We start from the raw sequence: 18,239 nt of genomic DNA on the forward strand, positions 1-18,239 counted from the left end.
TTTGTTTTGTTGAAATGACGTGGAAACAAAGTTAATTCAACCAGTGGGAGGCTTGTAAATGACCCCAGGAAAGTAAAACAAATAACTTTTCATTGAGACAATGATGAAACAGCAATCTGTGGGAGAGTTGTGGTGGATATGATAAAATAAGGATCTGCTGGAGTCCAAGTCAAACCAAGATTCTTTATTTCTGAGCTCAGAGAGAATAACAGAGTTACACAGCGCAGTATAGACAGTCTGAATTCCTGAAGCATTGGGTGATGAGCACATATCTTTATAGTTTCCTGTTCCTGGGAGGGACTTCATTCATACAAGGACACAGGTGCAGCTGGTTTGCAACACAGAATGATACTCCCAAGAACAGAAGATTATAATAGGACAGTTTCACAAGGTTAGTCACATAATTGTATGTGTCCACATATCTGAGTAACATGTTCCATTACAGACACTGTGAACATTGTCATTAAATCATCAGTGGGCCACAATGAAAATGTCAACAATGGAACTAATGCATCACATCCAAATAGCACTTGATTATCTGTAGTGCTGGAGGAATGACACACCCAGATAAACACACACAGTCAGAGTTTAAAAAAGGACCATTTAAACACATGGAATCTGATCTACTCTATATTCAAACTGACAGACTCCATATTCAATTCATATTTTCCAATAAAAACATACAACTATATGTTTAAGAATACTTTGTACAATTCAATTTCATCTGGTTTCAACAGGTAAACACATTCTCAGTCAACAATATAAGACAATTGGAGAACTATGTATGTTCTCTGATGAATTTTAAGTCAATGTGATGTAAAATATAAATTTACACACCAGAATAATTAAGTCAATGTGATGTTAAATATCAATATTCACACTGGGAGAAGTAATTATTCTGTCCTGTGTGGATTCTCACGTGACTGTGATGAGAAATATGTCTTCCCACAGTCTGAGCATTTGTAAAACTTCTACTCTGTGTGTATTCTATCATTTTTTTCCCAAGAAACTTTTATGTTTAAAACTTTTTTCACACTGGCAACACCCCTGTGTGTTTTCTCTCATGTTTTTTCAGATCCCCTGACTGGTTGAAGCACTTTCCACACTGGGAGCAATGGTAAGGCTTCTCCCCTGTGTGTATTCTCTCGTGTCTTTTCAGGCTCCCTAACTGGTTAAAACTTTTCCCACACTGGGAGCAGTGGTAAGGCTTCTCCCCCGTGTGTATTCTCTCGTGATGTTTCAGGGACCTTATTAGGTTAAAACACTTGCCACACTGAGAGCAATGGTAAGGTCTCTCTCCTGTGTGTATTCTCTCATGATTTTTGAATTCCCCTAAATGGTTAAAAGTCTTTCCACACTGGGAGCAGTGGTAAGGTTTCTGCCCTGTGTGTATACGCTCATGATATTTGAGGGCGTGTAACCGATTAAAACTCTTCCCACACTTGGAGCAGTGGTAAGGCTTCTCCCCAGTGTGTATTATCTCATGTTGCTTCAGGGCCCCTAACAGGATAAAACACTTGCCACACTGAGAGCAGCGGTAAGGTTTCTCCCCTGTGTGTATTCTCTCGTGTATTTTCATGTTACCTGCCTGGCTAAAACTCTTTCCACACTGGGAACAGTGGTAGGGCTTCTCCCCTGTGTGTATTCTCTCATGTAGTTTCAGCTTCCCCAAATCGTTACAACCCTTTCCACACTGGTAGCAGTGGTAAGGCTTCTCCCCTCTGTGTATTCTCTCGTGTCGTTCCAGCTTCCCCAAATCATTAAAACACTTTCCACACTGGGAACACTGGTGTCTTCTTGCTGGTTTGGACGTCCCTGGCTCTGGTTCCTCTGAGTCTGGTCTTTCTCCTGCCAAAGACAATGTTTAAAAAAAAATAAAGACCCAGATGAAACCTCCACATGATAAAACAACAGTGCTACGAGAGTAAATCCGAATCAGATCTCTCAATAACCCGAGGCCAGTTTTAACAATCTTAGTATGATTTTAAAACAAATGTAGAGCTTCCTGGTAATTACTGATATGTTTACACTACTTAATTTATTCATCCTGTTTTACAAGTCAGAACACAAAAAACGAAACAGTTCTAGGACACAGACGTCGCTGGATTCCAATCGAGCAGGAAGTTCTAAATATATAACTTTCATAGCTGTATGATACAGAATGCGACCTACACACTTCCTTAACTTCTTCGATATAGGGGGCGCTCTTTTAATTTTTGGATAAAAAAACGTTCCCGTTTTAAACAAGATATTTTGTCCCGAAAAGATGCTCGACTATGCATATAATTGACAGCTTTGGAAAGAAAACACTGATGTTTCCAAAACTGCAAAGATATTGTCTGTGAGTGCCACAGAACTAATGCTACAGGCAAAACCAAGATGAAATTTCATACAGGAAGTGCCCCAGATTTTGAATGCGCTGTGTTCCAATGTCTCCTTATATGGCTGTGATTGCGCCAGGAATGAGCCTACACATTCTGTCGTTTCCCCAAGGTGTCTGCAGCATTGTGACGCATTTGTAGGCATATCATTGGAAGATTGACCATAAGAGACTACATTTACCATGTGCCCGCTTGGTGTCCTCCGTCGAAATTATTGCGTAATCTCCAGCTGCGTGCATTTTTCCATTTGGTTCAGAGGAGAAACCAAACTGCCACGAATGATTTATCATTGAATAGATATGTGAAAAACACCTTGAGGATTGATTCTAAACAACGTTTGCCATGTTTCTGTCGATATTATGGAGTTAATTTGGAAAAAAGTTTGGCGTTGTAATGACGGAATTTTCGGGGGGTTTTCTTAGCCAAACGTGATGAACAAAACGGAGCAATTTCTCCTACACAAATAATATTTTTGGAAAAACTGAACATTTGCTATCTAACTGAGAGTCTCCTCATTGAAAACATCCGAAGTTCTTCAAAGGTAAATGATTTTATTTGAATGCTTTTCTTGTTTTTGTGAAAATGTTGCCTGCTGAATGCTAGGCTTAATGCTATGCTAGCTATCAATACTCTTACACAAATGCTTGTGTAGCTATGGTTGAAAAGCATATTTTGAAAATCTGAGATGACAGTGTTGTTAACAAAAGGCTAAGCTTGTGAGCCAATATATTTATTTCATTTCATTTGCGATTTTCATGAATAGTTAATGTTGCATTATGGTAATGAGCTTGAGGCTATGATTACGCTCCCGGATGCTCGACGCAAGAAGTTAAACATAAAATAACTAAAGAAGTAATTTTGTGTGATCAAAAACTTGTTTTTACATCAAAGACACAAAGCACATCAGTAAAATCTATCCGTTGTTGAAAGGGTTTGACACCTGCTGTTTAAATGGCCCAATTTATTATTTAGACGTTCACAGGTTTTCAACATTTTGATTATCACCGATGTCATATTTTGGGTAAAGTAAAAAACAAGGTGAAATATTTGGAAAGATGTTCCTAAAACTGATAGTAACTACAATAAACAACAATATAAACGCAACATGTAAAGTGTTGGATGTTTAATGAGCTGAAACAAAAGACTGCAGAATGTTTTACATCCCTGTTAGTTAACATTTATTCTCTGCCAAGATAAACCATCCACCTGACAAGTGTGGCATATCAAGAAGCTGATTAAACAGCATGATCATTACACAGGTGCACCTTGTGCTGGGGAGAATAAAAGGCCACTCTAAAATGTGCAGTTTTGTCACAACAATGACACAGATGACTCAGAGGGAGCGTGAAATTGGCATGCTGACTGCAGGAATGTCCATTTTTATATATATTTTTTACATTGGAGACAGACACAAAGCACATCAGTAACATTTCCCCGTTGTCGATAGGGTGGACACTGAGAAAAATTACAAGATTGTATTAATACTGTTTAGCCATCGAATATATAATAATGTTTATGAACTGAAATAAAAGACCCCAGAATTTTTCCATAAGTAAAGGAGCTTATTTCTCAAAAATATTGTGCACAAATTTGTTTACATTCCTGTTAGTGAACATTTCTCCTTTGCCAAGATAATTAATCCACCTTACAGGTGTGGCATGTAAATGTAAAGTCCATAGATTAGGGCCTAATGTATTTATTTACAATGACTGACTTATATGAACTGTAAATCGTTTAAATTGCTGTTTATATTTTGGTTCAGTATACACACAGACACAGTGCATTCGTTAAGTATTCAGACCCCTTCACCTTTTCCATATTTTGTTACATTTCAGCATTATTCTAAAATTTTAAAAAAGAATCCCCCTCGCCAATCTAAACTCATCAAAAAAAAGAAACATCCTCTCACTGTCAACTGCGTTTATTTTCAGCAAACTTAAGATCGATCCAACAGGTCCCAGACGTGCTCAATTGGATTGAGATCCGGGCTCTTCGCTGGCCATGGCAGAACACTGACATTCCGCTCTTGCAGGAAATCACACACAGAATGAGCAGTTTGGCTGGTGGCATTGTCATGCTGGAGGGTCATGTCAGGATGAGCCTGCAGGAAGTACCACATGAGGGAGGAGGATGTCTTCCCTGTAACACACAGCGTTGAGATTGCCTGCAATGACAACAAGTTCAGTCTGATGATGCTGTGACACACCACCCCAGACCATGACTGCCCCTTCATCTCCAAATCGATCCCGCTCCAGAGTACAGGCCTCGGTGTAATGCTCATTCCTTCGATGATAAACGCGAATCCAACCATCACCCCTGGAGACAAAACCGTGACTTGTCAGTGAAGAGCAGTTTTTGCCAGTCTTGTCTAGTCCAGTGACGGTGGGTTTGTGCCCAGAGGTGACGTTGTTGCCGGTGATATCTGGTGATGACCTGCCTTTCAACAGGCCTACAAGCCCTCAGTCCAGCCTCTCTCTGCCTATTGCGGACAGTCTGAGCACTGATGGAGGGATTGTGCGTTCCTGGTGTAACTTGGGCAGTTGTTGTTGCCATCCTGTACCTGTCCCGCAGGTGTGATGTTCGGTTGTACCGAGCCGGGGCAGGTGTTATTACACTTGGTCTGGCACTGCGAGGATGATAAGCTGTCCATCCTGTCTCCCTGTCTCCCTGTAGCGCTGTCTTAGGCGTCTCACAGTACGGACATTGCAATTTATTGTCCTGGCCACATCTGCAGTCCTCATGCCTCCTTGCAGCATGCCTAAGGCACATTCACGCAGATGAGCAGGGACCCTGAGCATCTTTCTTTTGGTGTTTCCAGAGTCAGTAGAAAGGCCACTTTAGTGTCCTAAGTTTTCATAACTGTAACTTTAATTGCCTACCGTCTGCAAGCTGTTTGTGTCTTAACAACCGTTCCACAGGTGCATGTTCATTAATTGTTTATGGTTCATTGAACAAGCACGGGAAACAGCGTTTAAACCTGTTAGGGATAAGGGGCAGCATTTTCACTTTGGATGAATTGTGTGCCCATAATGAACTGCATCCTACTCTGTCCTAGATGCTAATATATGCATATTATTATTACTATTGGATAGAAAACAGATGTCAACAGTCAGTAGAACGTGGAATGAAGCCTCTCGTGTGATGTGGGACTTGATGGAAGGGGAATGAGTCAGTGGTCTGTCAGAATGCCCGTTCCTGGTTGCGCACATTACTGTTGATATCGCCTGCGTTCCATTACTCTGCAGACAAAAACGAATGCTCCGGTTGGAACGTTATTGGATATATATGATAATAACATCCTGAAGATTGATTCTCTACTTAGTTTGACCAGTTTATTCGACCTGGAATATAACTTTTTTAAGTTTTTGTCCGAGTTCGCCTGGACCAGCGCCAGCTTTTGGACATGTGAACTAACCGTGCTAGCAAAAGTAGCTAATTGGACAGTAGTAATGGACATTATGGAACAAAACAACGATTCATTGTGGAACTAGGATTCCTTGCACTGCATTCTGATGAAAGATCATCAAAGGTAAGGGAATATTTATGATGTCATTTCGTATTTCTGTTGACTCCAACATGGCGGAGAAATATGTTTACTTCTGAGCATCGTCTCAGATTATTGAATGGTATGCTTTTTTCATAACGTTTAAAATCTGACACAGTGGTTGCATTAAGAACCAGTGTATCTTTAATTATATGTAAAACATGTATCTTTCGTCAAAGTTTATGATGAGTATTTCTGTTATCTGGCGTAGCTCTCTGTATTTACTCTGGATATTTTGGAGGCATTTCTGAACATGGCGTCAATGTAAACCGAGATTTGTGGATATAAATATGCATATTATCGAACAAAACATTAATGTATTGAGTGTCATCTGATGAAGATTGTCAAAGGTTAGTGATTTAACCCTTTACAATGAAGATCAGTGATGTTATTTGGAATTTTACGAATAATCTTTGAAAGACAATGTCCTGAAAAAGATCCGTACATTTTTTTGCTGAGTTTATTTTGTATATGTTGAAAAGTGTTTTTTTTTTCTCAGACATAAATAAACAACTCCAGGTGAAAGACAAAGGCCACAGCTGTAATAACAAATTAACTGGCAAAGCAGCAGAGCGAGGCCCGCATCCAGCAACGTCACTAGTCACGTTTTGCAGCTGTTTCAGTACAGCACTACAGGGAGAGAGAGGGAGAGCAGCTGTTTCAGTACAGCACTACAGGGAGAGAGAGGGAGAGCAGCTGTTTCAGTACAGCACTACAGGGAGAGAGAATCCACGGGGAAAAATCCACGGGACTAGTTTCAATGTATGGAATCACTTAGGAGTTTCTGGATTTTGGGTAAACTTCTCCTTTAAAGCATCAGACTCCATAGTAATTCATCATTAGATGCTACAAGCCTCCTTTAAGACTCCATAATGTTTCATCATTAGATGCTACAGTCCTCCTTTAACCTGTTTGGGATAGGGGGCAGCATTTTCACGTTCAGATGAAAAGCATGCCCAGAGTAAACTTCCTGCTCCTCAGGCCCAGAAGCTAATATATGCATATTATTATGCACATTGGAAAGAAATACTCAGAAGTTTATAAAACTGTTTGAATGATGTCTGTGAGTATAACAGAACTCATATGGCATGCAAAAACCTAAGAAAAATCCAAACAGTGGGGAATCTGAGGTTTGTCATTTTTCAACTCATTGCCTATCGAATATACATTGTCTTTGGGGTCATATTGCACATCCTACGGCGTCCACTAGATGTCAACAGTCTTTAGAACAATGTTTGAGGCTTCTACTGTGAAGGAGGGGGGAATGAGAGCTGTTTCAACCGGAGGACTGCCAGAGTAGCATGAGCTGATCACGCGCTTACACGTGAGAGAGACCTGCGTTCCATTGCAATTCTAAAGACAAAGGATTCTCTGGTTGGAACATTGTCGAAGATTTATGTTCACAACATCCTAAAGATAGATTCTACACATCGTTTGACATGTTTCTACGAATTGTAATATATCTTTTTGAATTTTTTGTCTGAACTTTCGCCTGGACTTGCCCGCGCCTCGTGAGTTTGGATTTGTTTACCAAACGCGTTAACAAAAGGAGGTATTTGGACATAAATGATGGACTTCATCAAACAAACAAAAAAACATTGATTGTGGAACTGTGATTCCTGGGAGTGCATTCTGATGAAGATCAAAGGTAAGTGAATATTTATAACGCTATTTCTGACTCCACAACATGGCGGGTATCTGCATGGCTTGTTGTTGTGTCTGAGCGCCATACTCAGATTATTGCATGGTTTGCTTTTTCCGTAAAGCTTTTTTGAAATCTGACACAGCGGTTGCATTAAGGAGAAGTATATCTATAATTGTGTGCATAATACTTGTATCTTTTATTAAAGTTAATATGAGTATTTCTGTAAATTGATGTGGCTCTCTGAAAATTCTCCGGATGTTTTCGAGGCACAACATAACTGACCATAAAGCGCCAATGTAACCTGAGATTTTTGGATATAAATATGAACTTTTTGGAACATAACATACATGTATTGTGTAACATGAAGTCCTATGAGTGCCATCTGATGAAGATCATCAAAGGTTAGTGATTCATTTTCTCTCTATTTTTGCTTTTTGTGACTCCTCTCTTTGGCTGGAAAATGGCTGTGTGTGTTTTTGTGACGAGGCTCTGATCTAACATAATTATATGATGTACTTTCGCTGTAAAGCTTTTTTGAAACCGGACATAATGGGGAGAATAACAACAAGTTAAGCTTTAATTTGGTGTATGGCACTTGTGAATGCATGAAAGTTACATATTTCTAAAAAATACTTTTGAATTTCACGCTCTGCCTTTTCAGCGGAATGTTAGCCATAAGAAGTTCAGACTCCATAATGTTTCATCATTAGATGCTACAGTCCTCCTTTAAGACTCCATAATGTTTCATCATTAGATGCTACAGTCCTCCTTTAAGACTCCATAATGTTTCATCATTAGATGCTACAGTCCTCCTTTAAGACTCCATAATGTTTCATCATTAGATGCTACAGTCCTCCTTTAAGACTCCATAATGTTTCATCTGTAGATGTTACAGTCCTCCTTTAAGACTCCATAATGTTTCATCATTAGATGCTACAGTCCTCCTTTAAGACTCCATCATGTTTCATCATTAGGTGCTACAGTCCTCCTTTAAGACTCCATAATGTTTCATCATTAGATGCTACAGTCCTCCTTTAAGACTCCATAATGTTTCATCATTAGATGTTACAGTCCTCCTTTAAGACTCCATAATGTTTCATCATTAGATGCTACAGTCCTCCTTTAAGACTCCATAATGTTTCATCATTAGATGCTACAGTCCTCCTTTAAGACTCCATCATGTTTAGAATGTGTCTGGAAGCGCTACTCTATCTATTCTACTCTCATCCTTTCAGTTTTAATAATATTTAATAATAATAATAATAATAATAATAATAATAATGTTATAATAGGTAATAACTAACTTTAATAATGAGGGTTAATACCTGCCTGGCGCTCCAACAAAATATTTCTTTACCCCCCTCTAACAATACCGCTACAGAATTAGCATAGTAGGCCATGTAATTTAAGGTAATCTGAAATATTTAGGACCAACTTATTCCTTGCCACCCATTCTGAAACTCACTGCAGCTCTTTGTTAAGTGTTGCTGTCATTTCAGTTTCCGTGGTAACTGACGTGTACAGTGTTGAGTCATCCGCATACAGACACACTGGCTTTACTCAAATGTCATTGGCATCTTTGATGAAAACCTGCTCCAGAGCAGAACCTGCTGCTTGAACAGAGTTCTGAGTAGAGGGTCTGAATACTTAAGTAAATGTAATATTTCAGTTTTGTATTTAATTTTTTTAAAATAAGCAATAATATCAAACAAAAATGTTTTTGCTTTGTCAGTATGGGGTATTGTGTTTTTAGAATAAGGCTGTAACCTAACAAAACGAGGAAAAAGTCAAGGGGTCTGAATACTTTCCGGAGGCACTGTACTCTCCGATGCCAAGTCTAGGATCATCCCTCAGAGGTCCCCACTCTACTCACCGATGCCAAGTCTAGGATCATCCCTCAGAGGTCCCCACTGTACTCTCCGATGCCAAGTCTAGGATCATCCCTCAGAGGTCCCCACTGTACTCTCCGATGCCAAGTCTAGGATCATCCCTCAGAGGTCCCAACTGTACTCTCCGATGCTAAGTCTAGGATCATCCCTCAGAGGTCCCCACTGTACTCTCCGATGCCAAGTCTAGGATCATCCCTCAGAGGTCCCCACTGTACTCTCCGATGCCAAGTCTAGGATCATCCCTCAGGGGTCCCCACTGTACTCTCCGATGCCAAGTCTAGGATCATCCCTCAGAGGTCCCCACTGTACTCTCCGATGCCAAGTCTAGGATCATCCCTCAGAGGTCCCCATTGTACTCTCCGATGCCAAGTCTAGGATCATCCCTCAGAGGTCCCCACTCTACTCACCGTATGTGTAGTGATGTCCAGTCAGTAGAACCGCATGAAGGTATATCACCACAACATGCATCATTACAGATCTCTTGAACAGAGATGCCTTTGAACAATGCCTATGATGTAGCCATACCTCTGGTGGATTGAGCCATCAAGCCCTCCGGAGGTGTCAGATCCTTGCTACTATAGAACCTCATGAAGGTACGGGGGTGGAACTCATGATACGGATGTAATGGCTAAAGTAAAGCGGTTTTAAACAAGATAAATCTCATTCCTATTCTTTCCAGCGGCTCCAACAGGCCTCAAGCACAAGATTAAAATCCCAGGATGGGACTAGCTGTTTGGGTACCGGGAGTAGGTGACCCTTCATAAAACAACAGATCAGGGGGTTCCACTGTATCGTTGTTGCAGCCTAATGGCAGACAAATACACCTTTAGAGTTGAAAAGGCTTTCCTTCCTCAGAAAGCAGAGTAGCTCTGAAACAGAGCAACAAAGGGACTGATTTGTTTCTGATCTCAGCATCTGTTAAATACACAGACCCCTTATTGTGCTGTAGTGAGTGTTGTGGCTCTAGCACTCTGAATAGAGTTCATTATCAAGGAGGACGGTCACGTGTGTTGAGAAGTAGAGGATCACCAGTTTGAGTCCAGTATGGGGACAGTGGAGGAAACTAAACTGTTAGCAGCACACTGGCGTCAGTTACACATGAAATCAATAAAGTTAATAATTTCCAAATGAAACCATGTTCTGTTAAGGTCTATATAGTATATATATATATTAAACCATGTTGTGTTAAGGTCTATATAGTATATATATTAAACCATGTTCTGTTAAGGTCTATATAGTATATATATTAAACCATGTTCTTTAAGGTCTATATAGTATATATATATATTAAACCATGTTCTGTTAAGATCTGTATAGTATATATATATATTAAACCATGTTCTTTAAGGTCTATATAGTATATATATTAAACCATGTTCTTTAAGGTCTATATAGTATATATATTAAACCATGTTCTTTAAGGTCTATATAGTATATATATTAAACCATGTTCTTTAAGGTCTATATAGTATATATATATATTAAACCATGTTCTGTTAAGATCTGTATAGTATATATATATATTAAACCATGTTCTTTAAGGTCTATATAGTATATATATTAAACCATGTTCTTTAAGGTCTATATAGTATATATATATTAAACCATGTTCTGTTAAGATCTGTATAGTATATATATTAAACCATGTTCTGTTAAGGTCTATATAGTATATATATTAAACCATGTTCTGTTAAGGTCTATATAGTATATATATATATTAAACCATGTTCTTTAAGGTCTATATAGTATATATATATATTAAACCATGTTCTTTAAGGTCTATATAGTATATATATTAAACCATGTTCTGTTAAGATCTGTATAGTATATATATTAAACCATGTTCTTTAAGGTCTATATAGTATATATATATATTAAACCATGTTCTTTAAGGTCTATATAGTATAAATATTAAACCATGTTCTGTTAAGATCTGTATAGTATATATATTAAACCATGTTCTTTAAGGTCTATATAGTATATATATATATTAAACCATGTTCTGTTAAGATCTGTATAGTATATATATTAAACCATGTTCTTTAAGGTCTATATAGTATATATATTAAACCATGTTCTTTAAGGTCTATATAGTATATATATTAAACCATGTTCTGTTAAGATCTGTATAGTATATATATATTAAACCATGTTCTGTTAAGGTCTATATAGTATATATATATTAAACCATGTTCTTTAAAGTCTATATAGTATATATATTAAACCATGTTCTGTTAAGGTCTATATAGTATATATATATATTAAACCATGTTCTGTTAAGGTCTATATAGTATATATATATTAAACCATGTTCTGTTAAGGTCTATATAGTATATATATATTAAACCATGTTCTGTTAAGGTCTATATAGTATATATATATATTAAACCATGTTCTTTAAGGTCTGTATAGTATATATATATATTAAACCATGTTCTTTAAGGTCTATATAGTATATATATATTAAACCATGTTCTTTAAAGTCTATATAGTATATATATTAAACCATGTTCTTTAAGGTCTGCATAGTATATATATATTAAACCATGTTCTTTAAGGTCTATATAGTATATATATATATATATATTAAACCATGTTCTTTAAGGTCTATATAGTATATATATTAAACCATGTTCTTTAAGGTCTATATAGTATATATATTAAACCATGTTCTGTTAAGATCTGTATAGTATATATATTAAACCATGTTCTGTTAAGGTCTATATAGTATATATATTAAACCATGTTCTTTAAGGTCTATATAGTATATATATTAAACCATGTTCTGTTAAGGTCTATATAGTATATATATATATTAAACCATGTTCTGTTAAGGTCTATATAGTATATATATATTAAACCATGTTCTGTTAAGGTCTATATAGTATATATATATTAAACCATGTTCTTTAAGGTCTATATAGTATATATATATTAAACCATGTTCTGTTAAGGTCTATATAGTATATATATATTAAACCATGTTCTTTAAGGTCTATATAGTATATATATTAAACCATGTTCTGTTAAGGTCTATATAGTATATATATATATTAAACCATGTTCTTTAAGGTCTATATAGTATATATATATTAAACCATGTTCTGTTAAGGTCTATATAGTATATATATTAAACCATGTTCTTTAAGGTCTATATAGTATATATATATATATTAAACCATGTTCTGTTAAGATCTGTATAGTATATATATATATTAAACCATGTTCTTTAAGGTCTATATAGTATATATATATATATTAAACCATGTTCTGTTAAGATCTGTATAGTATATATATTAAACCATGTTCTGTTAAGGTCTATATAGTATATACAGTGCCTTGCGAAAGTATTCGGCCCCCTTGAACTTTGCGACCTTTTGCCACATTTCAGGCTTCAAACATAAAGATATAAAACTGTATTTTTTTGTGAAGAATCAACAACAAGTGGGACACAATCATGAAGTGGAACGACATTTATTGGATATTTCAAACTTTTTTAACAAATCAAAAACTAAAAAATTGGGCGTGCAAAATTATTCAGCCCCTTTACTTTCAGTGCAGCAAACTCTCCAGAAGTTCAGTGAGGATCTCTGAATGATCCAATGTTGACCTAAATGACTAATGATGATAAATACAATCCACCTGTGTGTAATCAAGTCTCCGTATAAATGCACCTGCACTGTGATAGTCTCAGAGGTCCGTTAAAAGCGCAGAGAGCATCATGAAGAACAAGGAACACACCAGGCAGGTCCGAGATACTGTTGTGAAGAAGTTTAAAGCCGGATTTGGATACAAAAAGATTTCCCAAGCTTTAAACATCCCAAGGAGCACTGTGCAAGCGATAATATTGAAATGGAAGGAGTATCAGACCACTGCAAATCTACCAAGACCTGGCCGTCCCTCTAAACTTTCAGCTCATACAAGGAGAAGACTGATCAGAGATGCAGCCAAGAGGCCCATGAGCACTCTGGATGAACTGCAGAGATCTACAGCTGAGGTGGGAGACTCTGTCCATAGGACAACAATCAGTCGTATATTGCACAAATCTGGCCTTTATGGAAGAGTGGCAAGAAGAAAGCCATTTCTTAAAGATATCCATAAAAAGTGTAGTTTAAAGTTTGCCACAAGCCACCTGGGAGACACACCAAACATGTGGAAGAAGGTGCTCTGGTCAGATGTTATGTTTGGCGTAAAAGCAACACAGCTGAACACACCATCCCCACTGTCAAACATGGTGGTGGCAGCATCATGGTTTGGGCCTGCTTTTCTTCAGCAGGGACAGGGAAGATGGTTAAAATTGATGGGAAGATGGATGGAGCCAAATACAGGACCATTCTGGAAGAAAACCTGACGGAGTCTGCAAAAGACCTGAGACTGGGACAGAGATTTGTCTTCCAACAAGACAATGATCCAAAACATAAAGAAAAATCTACAATGGAATGGTTCAAAAATAAACATATCCAGGTGTTAGAACGGCCAAGTCAAAGTCCAGACCTGAATCCAATCGAGAATCTGTGGAAAGAACTGAAAACTGCTGTTCACAAATGCTCTCCATCCAACCTCACTGAGCTCGAGCTGTTTTGCAAGGAGGAATGGGAAAAAAATGTCAGTCTCTCGGTGTGCAAAACTGATAGAGACATACCCCAAGCGACTTACAGCTGTAATCGCAGCAAAAGGTGGCGCTACAAAGTATTAACTTAAGGGGGCTGAATAATTTTGCACGCCCAATTTTTCAGTTTTTGATTTGTTAAAAAAGTTTGAAATATCCAATAAATGTCGTTCCACTTCATGATTGTGTCCCACTTGTTGTTGATTCTTCACAAAAAAATACAGTTTTATATCTTTATGTTTGAAGCCTGAAATGTGGTAAAAGGTCGCAAAGTTCAAGGGGGCCGAATACTTTCGCAAGGCACTGTATATATTAAACCATGTTCTGTTAAGGTCTATATAGTATATATATGAAACCATGTTCTGTTAAGGTCTGTATGTTGGAGTTCAGGCTTCATTTGACCTGTTAGAAGGAAATTAATTAATGTTGTCCATTACAGAGACGGAGGCCAAGACAAAAAAAAGAAGCTGGTTTTAAAATATATATTTGCCAGTTTAACAAGTCCTGTAGATCAGATGTTAATGAAGCAATACAGACCACATTGAAGTGTATGGAGTTTTGTTTGCCTGTTCTAGACTCATGTAAAGAAAGAGGATTGACTGGGACAGGCAATGTCACATCCATAATGTATTTAGGGAAGGTTTCTGGAAAACATACACCTCATCTAGAAACTCTCTCTCTAAAGCGAACTTTCATCAAGGTTTTATATGGTCTATTGGTTTCTCTCTAAAGCTACCTTTCATCAAGGTTTTATATGGTCTATTGGTTTCTCTCTAAAGCGAACTTTCATCAAGGTTTTATATGGTCTATTGGTTTCTCTCTAAAGCTACCTTTCATCAAGGTTTTATATGGTCTATTGGTTCCTCTCTAAAGCTACCTTTCATCAAGGTTTTATATGGTCTATTGGTTTCTCTCTAAAACTAACTTTCATCAAGGTTTTATATGGTCTATTGGTTTCTCTCTAAAGCTACCTTTCATCAAGGTTTTATATGGTCTATTGGTTTCTCTCTTTTCATTGGCAGAATCCTTTTTCAGTGTTATGATATTCATAACATCCATATCCACCAGTCTATCTTTCTGTCAACTAACAGAACTCTGCTGGTTGTCCTGGTCACAGATACCAGTGGGCAGATCTATTTTATTTGTTCAAACTAAACTACAGCACTTACTTAGATGAGTCAAATCTGATCCTTTCTTCTCTTCTCCTCCTCTCACAGTTCCACTCAGCCCCGTTGTTTTCCTGCAGTCCACCAGCAGCACAGACAACCTCTTCATACCCAGCAGTAAGGTGCTACCGGGAGAGACACGACATGGGGACTCCGGGAGAGAGGAAGGGCTAGCGTTGTCCTGGTAACCATAAAGAGGGGACACAGACACATATCATTATGAATGCTTATGTCACTGTTGTCATGAAGTGCTTTACAGAAACCCAGCCCTGAGCCCGATAGAGCAAGCTGAATGCTAGAAAAGACCAATCTGTACCATCTGGTGTTCTGATCCGGAGAGAATCTTCTCTGCCTGGTCAGCATCAGGATGTTTTTGAGGCTCCCCAGAGGATCCATAATAGTCATGTCTCTCTCCTGTGTGAACAAGAACATCAAACAGAGTCTTAGACGAGGCATTAATATCTCTAAACAGGGCCTAAAATGCAAATGTTAAAGGGTTGTTCCACGAAATGGGTGCCTGTTGCATCCCTTTGATATTTTAAGTATAAATTGTGCTCCAATATTGCATTTTAAAAGCATGTTATACTAGATGAGATGCACTTTAATGTAGACCACATGGAGATTTCAATAAATCTAATTTAAAAAGACCCCAAAATATATGTACCAAAGGCAGATTGACCCTTGAACAATTTATAAAGTACTGATCAACATATTCAAGTGTAGAATTCCATTAGAATGCCCCTTAAAACTCCACATTAGTTCAACAACTGCATAGTTTGTGCCCCTGTTTAAGACAGTACTCACTGGTGTTAATCTGATATTCTGTCTCCTCCTCTTTCACACTCAAAACGTCTTCCTTCTTCACCTCTTCTGCGATAGCATCCTCTTCCTCTCTAAAATGTTCTTCCTCAATAACATCATCTTCTTCTTTCACGACAATGTTCAGCCCCAAAGCTTCATTCTGCATACAGCAGGCCTCCTCTTCTTTAGCAGGGGAGGAGTAGTTTAGTGAACTCATGGTCCGGGATGTTAGAATTAGCGACTAGCCTAGTGCTAGTAAGGTAGCATTAGCGACTTGGCTCAGTATCAGTGTTTAATTAACAACTTTGCAAATTGAACATGCAAATTACGTTAAAGTTAACCAGTTGATACATCAAATTAACTGCGTTTACAACACTGAGATTAGCTAATGTACATTAACATGGTCTAAAGTGTCAATCTTTCGGTTTTATGTTGGCTTGAAAGCTACCGAGGTGGTTGAAAGAGTAGCCGTGTTGTTGTTCCTGAAGAAGCGTCCCGTCCAGTCCATTATACGTCACACAAGAATCATCACCTGAAAGACGCACATCGCCATCTGCTGACTGGAGTGGGTAACGCAGTTTGGAAACAATAGTTACTACAATTTTTGTATTGGATAGAGCATCATAATAATTTAACAATAAGCTGATATATTTTCTCTTACGTCTTACAAATAATTATTTCCTGTACACCGAAGTAGAAGCTTAATGGATTTGTAAATGATGAATAAATACTTCCATGAATAGGTTGTGTTTTAATACACTGTTCATTTTTCACATTCGTTTTTATCTAGATGTGATGGTACTAATCCCTTAAAGCTACGCTCTTTAAGATACAAATCATCCTGTAAACCACTTTTTCTCCATCCCGCAAACACCGCTGATTAATCAAACTGCATTCTAAACTGAAGATCATGATTAAGTGATTATTGGAGTCTGGTGTGTTAGCTGGGGCTGGGGCAAAACTGTGACTCTAATCAGGCCCTCGAGGTCTGGAATTTCCCAACCCCGCTGGAAACAATAGAGCAAATGCAGCACATGCAAATAGCACTTGATTATCTGTAGTGCTTTACACGGAGTCTACAAAACATTAAGAACACCTGCTCCTTCCATGACTTAGAAAGACCAGGTGAATCCAGGCTAAAGCTATGATCCCTTATTGATGTCACAAGTTAAATCCACTTCAATCAGTGTAGATGAAGGGGAGGAGATGGCTGAAATAAGGATTTTAAAGACTTGAGACAAATGAGACATGGATTGTGCATGTGTGCCATTCAGAGGGGGAATGGGGAAGACAAAATAGTTAAAAGCCTTTGAACAGGGTATGGTAGTTGGTCCCAGGCGCAGGTTTGTGTCAAGAACTGCAATGCTGCTGGGTTTTTCCAGCTTCCCATGTGATTTGTTTTCTCATGAGCATGGCCTTATTTCTATTACAGCATATTGGATGACTGTCATTCATATTCCATTCACCCTGTTCAATGTAACAGCAACAGGTTTAGGCTACTATATGATACTAGAATTTTCCCTATACCCATCATGAGATTGCTACAACCTAGCCTATGAATGGAAGTTTAGAACGTATGTGCACACAGGTCGAGATACATTTTTTAGGTGACAGACAGTGACACATGGACAGACAGTCGTGAAGACATCACCAACTAATTATCATGGTCCAAACACACCAAGACAGTCGTGAAGAGGGCACAACAACAACTTTTCCACCTCAGGAGAGTGAAAAGATTTGGCATGGGTCCCCAGATCCTCAAAAAGTTCTACAGCTGCACCATCGAGAGCATCCTGACCGGTTGCATCACCGCCTGGTACGGCAACTGCTTGGCATCTGACCGTAATGCACTACAGAGGGTTGTGAACATCACTGGGGTCAAGCTTCCTGCCATCCTGGACCTATATAAAGAAAGCCCAACAAAAAATCAGAAACTCCAGTCACCCAAGTCATAGACTGTTTTCTCTGCTCCCGCACGTCAAGCGGTACCGGAGCGCCAAGTCTAGAACCAAAAGGCTCCTTAACAGCTTCTACCCCCAAGCCATAAGACTGCTGAACAATTAATTAAATGGCCACCTGGACTATTTACATTGACCCCTCCATTTTGTTTTGTCCACTGCTGCTACTCGCTGTTTATTATCTATGAAATGTCACTTCACCCCTACCTACATGTACAAACTACCTCGACTAACCTGTACCCCCGC

General features: G+C 38.2%; 2 protein-coding genes across 2 annotated transcripts in view; both read right to left on the reverse strand.

The window, feature by feature from the left end:
* The window catches only part of LOC110513809 (uncharacterized), a 158,917-nt gene that overhangs the window by 115,635 nt on the left and 25,043 nt on the right, over window positions 1-18,239 (reverse strand).
* On the reverse strand, window positions 170-16,565 carry LOC118938508 (uncharacterized). Its single transcript, XM_036942548.2, has 4 exons — window positions 16,039-16,565; window positions 15,551-15,648; window positions 15,238-15,415; window positions 170-1,848 (listed from the first exon to the last, which is right to left on the reverse strand). Exons 1-4 carry the CDS (start codon window positions 16,250-16,252, stop codon window positions 1,031-1,033), a joined length of 1,308 nt encoding a protein of 435 aa, XP_036798443.2. The 5' UTR covers window positions 16,253-16,565; the 3' UTR covers window positions 170-1,030.

Source organism: Oncorhynchus mykiss, chromosome 13 (assembly GCF_057628025.1).
Source record: "Oncorhynchus mykiss isolate SJ-2025 chromosome 13, ASM5762802v1, whole genome shotgun sequence".
Lineage (NCBI taxonomy): Eukaryota > Metazoa > Chordata > Actinopteri > Salmoniformes > Salmonidae > Oncorhynchus > Oncorhynchus mykiss.

Coding starts and splice junctions, on each gene's coding strand:
- LOC118938508 (XM_036942548.2), bottom strand. CDS start 16,252: ATGAGTTCACTAAACTACTCCTCCCCTGCTAAAGAAGAGGAGGCCTGC. Junction 15,649..16,038: donor AGAATATCAGATTAACACCA/GTGAGTACTGTC, acceptor TTGTTCACACAG/GAGAGAGACATGACTATTAT. Junction 15,416..15,550: donor CCGGATCAGAACACCAGATG/GTACAGATTGGT, acceptor TATGGTTACCAG/GACAACGCTAGCCCTTCCTC.